The sequence below is a fragment of the Papilio machaon genome, chromosome 27, assembly GCF_912999745.1.
Source record: "Papilio machaon chromosome 27, ilPapMach1.1, whole genome shotgun sequence".
NCBI classification, from domain to species: domain Eukaryota; kingdom Metazoa; phylum Arthropoda; class Insecta; order Lepidoptera; family Papilionidae; genus Papilio; species Papilio machaon.
In genome coordinates, this window is record NC_060012.1 from 1,035,313 (window position 1) to 1,045,043 (window position 9,731).

The 9,731-nt window shown below is 32.3% G+C and overlaps 1 protein-coding gene across 1 annotated transcript; it reads right to left on the reverse strand.

The window, feature by feature from the left end:
- Positions 1-315: 315 nt before the first annotated feature.
- On the reverse strand, positions 316-4,667 carry LOC106707909 (methylosome subunit pICln). Its single transcript, XM_045684791.1, has 6 exons — positions 4,424-4,667; positions 3,568-3,708; positions 2,563-2,649; positions 1,503-1,636; positions 858-956; positions 316-424 (listed from the first exon to the last, which is right to left on the reverse strand). Exons 1-6 carry the CDS (start codon positions 4,540-4,542, stop codon positions 393-395), a joined length of 612 nt encoding a protein of 203 aa, XP_045540747.1. The 5' UTR covers positions 4,543-4,667; the 3' UTR covers positions 316-392.
- Between the last annotated feature and the right edge of the window lie 5,064 nt (positions 4,668-9,731).

Below are 9,731 nucleotides of genomic sequence, written 5' to 3' on the forward strand. Positions count from 1 at the left end.
GTGGGCAATAGTCATGTTCATACTGAAAAATGGGACATGGATCCAAGTTGGGAAACACTGATCTAGACCTTTCTAAATAATTCAGTCGAACTTTCTTTCGCTCTCTTGAACTTGAACCCTTTCTCTCTTTTATTAAAAATTTGACTGTCTTAATTATTTTAAGCGAATCTTTCACAAAATCTCCCATTAAAATATATTTTAACAAATAAAACACCTGTTTACTTTAACATACATTATATATGTGAAAAATCATATTATGTTCTATATATTACATAGTTAACATATTTTGTCAATATGTTGTATTTATATCTAAAAATTAATTCAAAATGAAATAACATCCAGCGTACAAAAATAACACAAAATAGAAACACAAGTAAATGTAATGGAATTATTTATTCCTCACCAATCTCCGCATCTTCACAGTCTGAAAGTAATAATTATTTAATTAGACATCGCTGCATAAATTCCTTTGGTTCTTCTACCCCTCTACCCCTGCCACTCTTAATAAGAATGGATAAGGAAAAAGAATTTGCCAGGGTAGGGGTATAGGAAAATATCCTTTTCTGTCAATAAAAAACAACTTATGGGATAATTTACCAAAGGCCTAATATACTACGTTTTCTCTGTCCCTTTTTTTTCATATAAGATAAGAAGGGGAAGCGGATTTGACGTAGGAGGAGACGCATAGGAACGGGAAATGTTATCTTTCTGTTCATCCCCTTCTCTGTTGATCAAAGGTAGACAATCCAGATATATTGTCTATGTGTAGCGTCACTTCGTTATTTCCTCCACCTTATAGGTAAATATAAAAAAAAACTTCTAACTTGTGGTAAATATTTTTTAAATATTATTTTTACCTTGATAATGTACTCCATTAGAGTTCTCGAGACGGAGTTGTCTCATACGTTCAGCTGGTGCCTCCTCAATCTCTTCTGCATCCTCAAATTCTTCCTCACCTAAGATTTTAGTTTTATTTAATAATAAAAAGGATACATATTTCATTCCAATACCATCGATATGATTTCACCATAGACAGAATATAATTTTGTTTACACTCAAACTAATAAATTGCTAAATTTATTCGGTTAATAATTTTTTTCACAACACTTTATACCTTTAGGTGTCATTTTACATTGTGATTTTAGTTTATATCTACACTAGCTGTCACCCACTTCTCCGATCGCAGCGGAATAAAAAAAAAACTTAAAATAGCAAATGTGTTCTTCCAGACTATGTCTACCTATGTCTGTTTTACATCTGTGCTAAATTACAGCGAGATCGATGCAGCCTGTTGGAGATACCTTCAAACATCCATCCATTCATCCAAACATTCGCATTTATAATATAAGAAGTAATAAAATAAGAAGCAAAATAAATGAAATAGCAAAATGGCTGCCATTCACGAAAGTTATAGTTCCCTTTTTTTGCAAATTTAGCTTTGAATTCAAATGCAGTACCTGATGTATTAAATTAGCTTTGCATATTTCATCTCATTAGTATACCTTCATTAAAATCCTCTCCATCAAGATATGGATCATCATCATCAACCTCATCGGTAGGGTCAGGATGTAGAGCCTGACCCTGACTCATGGCAGAGTACATCTGCTGAAGATCACCTTCATCTTGTGGAATGAACCTGGAATATAAGTAAAATTAAAAATGATAAAGTAATTATCGGATTGTTATACGGATTGCAGACCAAGAGCTAAGCTAAGTTAGTTTAGCTTGCATAGCTGATGCAGTTTTCCATACTTGTGTGCAGACCGAAAACTATGCGAACTAACTAAAATATGCGAAGCTAAGTTAGTTGTGTACGCCGATGCACAGCTACACGAGCTAAGCTAAGCCTCTCTTGCTACCCCACACACACTTTGCACACACTTTGCACATCCTTCGCCAGTGCTGTCCAGTGTTCTTTGTTGTACTACGTAACACTGACTGAGCTTTTGGCTTAGCTATTGGTGTGCATGCTATTTATTTCTAGCTTAGCCTAGCTTGCTTGGTATAGCTTAGTTTAGCCTTGGCATAGCTTAGTCTGCAACCGGCTTTAGTGTAGTATGTCTCATACTAAATAGAGACTCTCAGTCACTAATTAACAAATGGGGGAAGCAGTAAAACTGAAAATGTTCAACTCAACTAAAAACCATTGTAATACAAAAAAATCTTTTGCAGTATATTTCAAATATCTTAGCCGCTAGCAACAACCTAAGAACTGATGCACGGAAAACAATTTTAAGATGTAGCTGGATATATAAGATGCTTTATGCAGCACACAGTTCAATGTTAGCCACCAGGATATATGAAACATACTATACTATATTAAGTCATGAAACAAACTATTAATATCATATATCATGACTGCACTTTATACTAGCTATCGCCCGCAACTCTGTCCGCGCGGAATTTAAAAAATAAACGTAGTAGCCTATGTGTTATTCCGGATTATGTTCTACATCTGTGCCGAATTTCGTCAAGATCCGTTTTGCCATTTCAGAGATACCTTCAAACAAACATCCACCCGTCCATCTTAATATTCGAATTTATAATATTAGTATGACTTACCGTAACTGTGTGATAGGTTGATCATCAACATCAAAGTCATCATCATCATCACCAGCTTCACCAGACTGTGTCGTCAGCTCTGGTAGTCTGAAAATAATACAAACAATCCATTTAAGAATAACTAGCATTTACCCGCGACTTCGTCCGCGCGGAATAGAAAAAAAGCACACAAGATAAAAAAGTTCCTATGTCCGTCTCCTAGTTCTAAGCTACCTCCCCATCAATTTTCAGCTAAATCAGTTCGACCGATCTTGAGTTATAGTGTAATTAACACAACTTTCTTTTATATATATAGATTATTAATTTTTTAGCAATCCTTTCTAAACAAACAACATTAAATTAGATGAAATCACTAAAGTTCAATCATTATAAATAGGAAAAGAAAAAAGCAGACTTCATAAAAAAAACAATCTCAATCAAAATGCACTAAAAAGTAACAAAATAATGTCATGAAAACCCTCGAAAATAAGAAAGTTCTTTCTTGTAACATGTCTATATTGTATAATTATTGTTATTTCTCAGTCAATGTCAGCCAAAGTAAATAAGTGAAATTTTATATTTGAGATGTATTAGACATAGCTACATTTATGTCCCTACTTAGGAACCTGTGAACCTGGAATTTAATTAAACCTAAGTTAGCCTATGTATTCTTCCTGACTATGTTCTACATCTATGCCAAATTTCAGCTACCATGCAGCCTATGGTTAATAAGCTCAAAAAAAAGACTAAATTACAATTTCACCTAGTTTTCCTACATTAATCAGCATAACAAATTAAATTTCAACACATTCATGTGTGATAAAAATGCCAGACAAAATTATGTATTAATAGCTGTCGCCCGCAACTTCATCCGCGCGGAATTAAAAAATAACGTAATAAAATAGGCTGTCTATTTGATCTTCCCGACAATGTTCTACATTTGTGTCAAATATCATCAAGATCCATTAAGCCGCTCCGAAGATACCTTCAAACAAACATCCATCTAAACATTAAGATATTTCTCACCTGAGTTCATAGCTAAGCACCATATACAATGCTGGGGTAGGTTCCCTCTGTATAGCATGTAATGAGATGTTTGGGTACAACAGAGAGATTGTGGGGGATGGACCTCCATTGCTTCCTACACCACCTCCCCATACAACATCACTAAAACAAGAATTATCACATTAAATCTCAGTAAAATATACTTAAATACAGTATTACAGTTAATGTATACAGTCAAACCTGTTATAAGTAAGAGTATAAGGGACTGCAATATTGTTCTAGCTCATAGAAGATTTTCTCTAACCCAAGGTTCTCACTTATGGATGTTGTCCATTGGGACTAGACAATGACTCATGCTGATGAAGGTTTCTCTCTTATCCAGGTTTGACTGTATCGCTGATATCATAATAAACAAGTTGCATGTAGTACCCATGAAAAATATTACTTTTACCCAGCTGAGACAAGAGTTGTAAATTCCAATATGACGGTTCTAGAGCCTAAACAATGGAACCAATTTTGATGGGAAAGGAGTCATTCGATTTGTATTCATCAGAGTATCGTGGGGTCTACAGTGAGGCGGGTTTATTGCTTTTTTTTAAATTTAAACAATAAATTAGATCACCAACTTATGCTATACCTAAGTAATAATTTTTTGGATCACCAACCTTCCAGTTAATATTTTGATATTATCTTTAGAGATAAACTATATTTAGCTATAGTCTAATTGTGAAATATATTTACAAATAAATTACGGGACAAAAGACGCAACTTCAGTTTGTAAAATTGTCGCAAATAATGCATTATGCAAATATCATTTTTTAAAGGTTTATATAATGTTTTAAATGATCAGAGTGCTCTGTGTTCATAATTGACTTACTGATGGGTTATGTATAAGGTTGCAGTTCCTAATTCTTGATCGTTTACAAGTAATTTAGTGGAAGGAGTTTGCATAATAATACCCTCCGGTTCCGAAAATGAATGCGAAACTACTACCATTTTGAAAAATTAACTTTCTAAACACCACACTTTTAGAATAGGCTGCTTATATTTAGTAATTGATCGGTTATTTATATATTAATAGCACACGTTAAAGAACAAACAAAATAAATTCGCCTAAACACGTTTTGTTCATTACTTTTAAGCCTTTTAAGAGTTTTTAATTTGATCGATGGATCACAGATTAAATATAAATAATGCACGGCGTTGTTTGAGTGCGCACTGCTCGAAAATTTTCAATGAAATTGAGTTCTAAATATCATAATCTAAACTAAGTTATGATTTTACGGAGTTTTATATTATCAGATTATTTTTATTTCCTTCTCATCCTTGAGAATTGATATAATTTAAAAGTCAATTTGGAAGCAAGTACTAAACGCAGATGTCAATGTCACTGAAAATTTAGAAAAAAAAAATTAAACAACTTTCGTGCCGGTATATTTGGGTAAGTAATTTATTTTATTTAATTAAAAACAAATAAAGGACTTAGATCATAAATTATAAATTGTATTTTATAGTGAAATACAGTAAAATTGAGTCATAATATCTTAAAAGACATCCAAAAATGCAAATGCCATCAGAAAGTATAATTTCTGATTTAAATATTTTAAATCATTTCATAAAGGTAGGAAGATATTGCAGATATTGATTTATCCTCAAATACTACTTAAAGAACAAGTCTTTATTTACTTACAGTCGCGTAAATTAGCATCCACAAATTAGTTTTCATTTTTATATTAATTTTCTACAAATAAAATTACAAATATGCTCGAAACCCCGATTTATGCCTAAAATCCATCCCAATAAAATGAGATCCAAATTGTAAAATGTATTGCTTATGTATTGGAAAAGTTTCCTTCCACATAGTTAAAATAATTAAACAGTAAAGTAATTACGGAGACCATATTGGGCAAGAAAAAAATCTTTTTCTGTTTATGAATATTGCAGTATATCTAGTATGCCTAATATATTTTTTTATAAAATAAGGAGGTAAACTAGCAAACGGCCACCTTTTTTCTTTAAAAGATAAAGTGACCGCTGCCCATGGACATCTTCAACAAGGTATTGATACATTGCCAACTTTAAAATGGACAGAAGAAGATATTTAGTTTAGTAAAATAATGAAGATTAATTAACATACATTTTCTTTATCACTGCCTACTACATCTTAACAAAAACTTTCTCTGTTTGTAAGCTTAGGATAATTAAAAAAATATAATAAACCTACTGTACTTGCTGACTAGCTTTCAATGGCAAAAAAAATATCCGAAGCATAAACCAAAAATTCTTAAATATTTAAGTATATCTTTGAAAACTGTAAATAATACATTGATCAATCGATAATTTCAACTTTTGTAGTAGACATGGTGGTGTTTTCTGAAAATAGCGCCATCTATCCGAACATTTCTCATTTAACAACATTAACAGCTCCATCTTGCAATTGTTTTTTTTTATTTATTAATTGGTAAATTTTATTTGCCACATTATTTACTTTCAAGTTTCCGAGTTTAGACAGAACATGTTTTTGCATTGAATGTATATGTAGGTTAAAATGCATACCAGAATAAATTAAATCAATTGTATTATTATATTAAAAAAATGAAAATAAAATAATTTTAGTGGTCTATTAAAAAATATCGCAGCTTTCATTTATGCAAAATAAAGTTCGTGTCATCTTTCGAATAAATTAGAAACAAAGCAACATTAAAAAATAAAGGCAATTTTCTGAATCTGGATGTCCGAAAACATTTATAAAAGTAAAATAATAACAGGTGAGCAGTGATATATTTAACAGTTCCATTTACTGAAAAATAATTACATATTCCCATACTATAAGGACTTTTATTACGAATAATCTGGCAACACTATACATCAACAACCGCCATGTTGCATGCAATACTGTGACACGTGTTGGCTGTTTAATTATCAATATTTGTGTACAGATAAAAAATAACATGTGGATATATTATTTGTTTACTGCACGATGCTTTTACTGAGAGATAGTACTACGGAAATAGACAATGACTGCGTTAACGAGTTTTTTTTTATATCATAAGGTGGCAAACGAGCAAACGGCCACCTGGATTCGCCGCAATAGCGAGGCGGCTGTTGCCCATAGACATCCGCAAATGCAGATGCGTTGCCTACCTTTAATCAACGAAGAAGGGGACGCACAGAAAGATTACATTTTTCCTTCCTATGTGTCCCTTCTTCCGCCAAATCCACTTCCCATTCCCATCCTTGCCTAGTAATAAAAGGGTGAGAAGGGAAAGAGGATTAAAATTAGGCCTCCGGTACCACACTCATCAGACGAAACGCGGAATAGCTTCCACTTCACGCCTGTCTTCTGTGTGGTCGTGGTATTGCACCGGTCGACCCGGCTAATTGTTGGTTGACAACCATGGTACCCATCAAGTCACCCCTGCCCATAAACAGTATCAAGAGGTGAAAATCTAGCGTAAAACTGACTGACGAGAAGATCGATTTCAATCTATATTGAAGTCGATCAATCAAAGCAATATTAGGTATTGAGGTTTCAAATATCTTGTCACCCCAAAACATCGTACGAGTCGTTCCGCAGGGCGGAATATTAGTTGTAACGAGATGTACAGGATTGCGTGCATTATGAAACAAATCTTACACTAAAAACTATATAAAAATCAAACATGTAATGTTGCCAACTACACAAAACAAATTAACTTTCCACATCAACCAATTCATATTCTTAACAGAAAAAATGAATCTTCTAAAAATTCTACTGTAAGTATTATACATTTTTTTGGTATCATTTTTTCAAGAAGACGGATCACGAACTACCCTCAGGAGAGTGACAAGGCTGTTGTTAAACATTTACTTTCTAAATTAACCATGAGTTTCCACCGCCGAAACATCTTTGCAGACAAATTTTATACCAACAAAAGAAAAACTTTAAAATTACCCATAAGGAAAAAGAAGAAAAGAAAGACAACAATCTTACTAATATAAATGCGAATGTTTGGATGGATAGATGGATGTTTGTTTGAAGGTATCTCAAGAACGGCTACATAGAGGTAGAGCATGATGTCGAAGAACACATAGGTTACTAATCATTTTTTTAATTCCACGCGGACAGATTCGCGGGCGAAAGTTAGTATTGTTTTAAATAGATTTTATTATTAATAAGCGACTTTGTCCTCACGGAATTTAAAAAAAAAACAGTAATAAATATAGTCTATGGCACCTGGTGATAGTGTAGCTTCCCAACAGTAAAATAAATTTTCAAATCGGTTCTGTAGTTACAGAGCGTACAATCAAATCTTTCCTTCTTTTTTATAATATTTGTATTGATTGAATTCAATAATGTATATTATTATAAAAAATTAAATCTACAATTTAATCGTAAAAATTGTAAACAAAATTTGAACCTATGGTCTATTGGGTTTATTGGAAATTCGGTATAGATTGAGACGCTTTTTATCAAAGAACAAACAAAAGCAGATTGAACACTTGTAACATAGATTTTTGTACAAAATAAATTTCCGCCTAAAAAAAAATATGAACATTTTTTTTCTCATAACAATTTAATTCAATATTTTCAGAATTTATTGCAAACAAAAAAATCATTCCTTTCAAAAAAAATAAAACAGACAATATAATGTTATAATTTCTAATATTTTACGTGGAACGTGTATCAAAGAATAAATACCAACTATGACTCATTGGTTAGCGTAGCTTGTGTACGAGTTCACGGCCGTTTTGTAGAGCTTTATAATTAACTAGCTGTCGCCCGCGATTCTATCCGCGCGGAATTAAAGAAGAACCTAATAAGTGTGCTACGTGATCTTCCAGACTATATTCTACATAAATTAATAATTTTACCAAGATCCATTGAGCTGTTCTGGAGATACCTTCTAACAAAAATTCATCTATTTTAACATTAGCATCTTCTATATCTTATATATATAAAAGAAAGTTGTGTTAGTTACACTATTTATAACTCAAGAACGACGGCTGAATCGATTTGACTGAAAATTGGTGGGCAGGTAGCTTAGAACCAGGAAAAGGACATAGGATAATTTTTACCCCGTTTTCTATTTTTTATGCCGCGCGGACGGAGTCGCGGGTAAAAGCTAGTTTATAATATTAGTATAATATGATAATAAAGGAGAAAACCTTAGTTTTAGAGAAAAACTTAGTTTTGAAAAAAATATCAAATCGTAAAATCTCTCTACTTATTATAATCGTGAATGTATTTATTTAATTTAAATAAAAAAAAATAATATCCAGTTAATGCCCTTGATATTATTGAAACCAGAAATTGTTTATTTGAAGTAACAATTTTGATTTCGAAATCCGGTTAACCGCCGTGGCGCTGTTACGAATGCTTTCAGTGTTTTCCTCCGAAGAAGATGACGTCACATCAAATTTAATATTTCAAACCGTTAAACAAAGATGAATTGGAAATTACTCTAAAAATCGTATATTTCAAAATATTTGTAGAACTTTTTCACCTAAATATGAAACATTGGCTAACCTTATAACTTAATTTTATAACACAACTAGCTGTGGCCCTCGACTCCGTCCTCGAGGAATTAAAAAAAATAGCCTATGTATTCTTCCAGACTATGTTCTATATATATATATATATATATGTTAAATTTCATCGATATCTGTTAAGCCGTTCTGTAAATACCTTTTAATAAACATCCATACACCCAAACATTAGCATTTATAATATTAGTAAGATTTATACAAAACTAGCTGTTACCCGCGACTCCTTCCGCGCGGAATAAAAAAATGCACACAAGATAAAAAGATAAAAAAGTTCCTATGTCCGTCTCCTAGTTCTAAGCTACCTCCCCATCAATTTTCATCTAAATCAGTTCGACCGATCTTGAGTTATAAATAGTGTAACTAACACGACTTTCTTTTATATATATAGATAATAGGAAATATAAAAATTCTAATGGCAGTTTTGTATGGAATTGGACACTACTCGTTGTATAAATACAAGAAGAAAAGTTTTACCTTATGTCATCACATTCAAATTAAACTGAGAAACAATAATTATACGTAGTCGTGGATCAAAACTTCATTCTTGATTTTTTTTTATAATTTAAGATGGCAATAGAGCAAGCGACCATTTCGCTTAAATGGCGAAGTTACACTTTGATCATATACCTTGCTTTGCTTTGGAGCTTGCACTACGG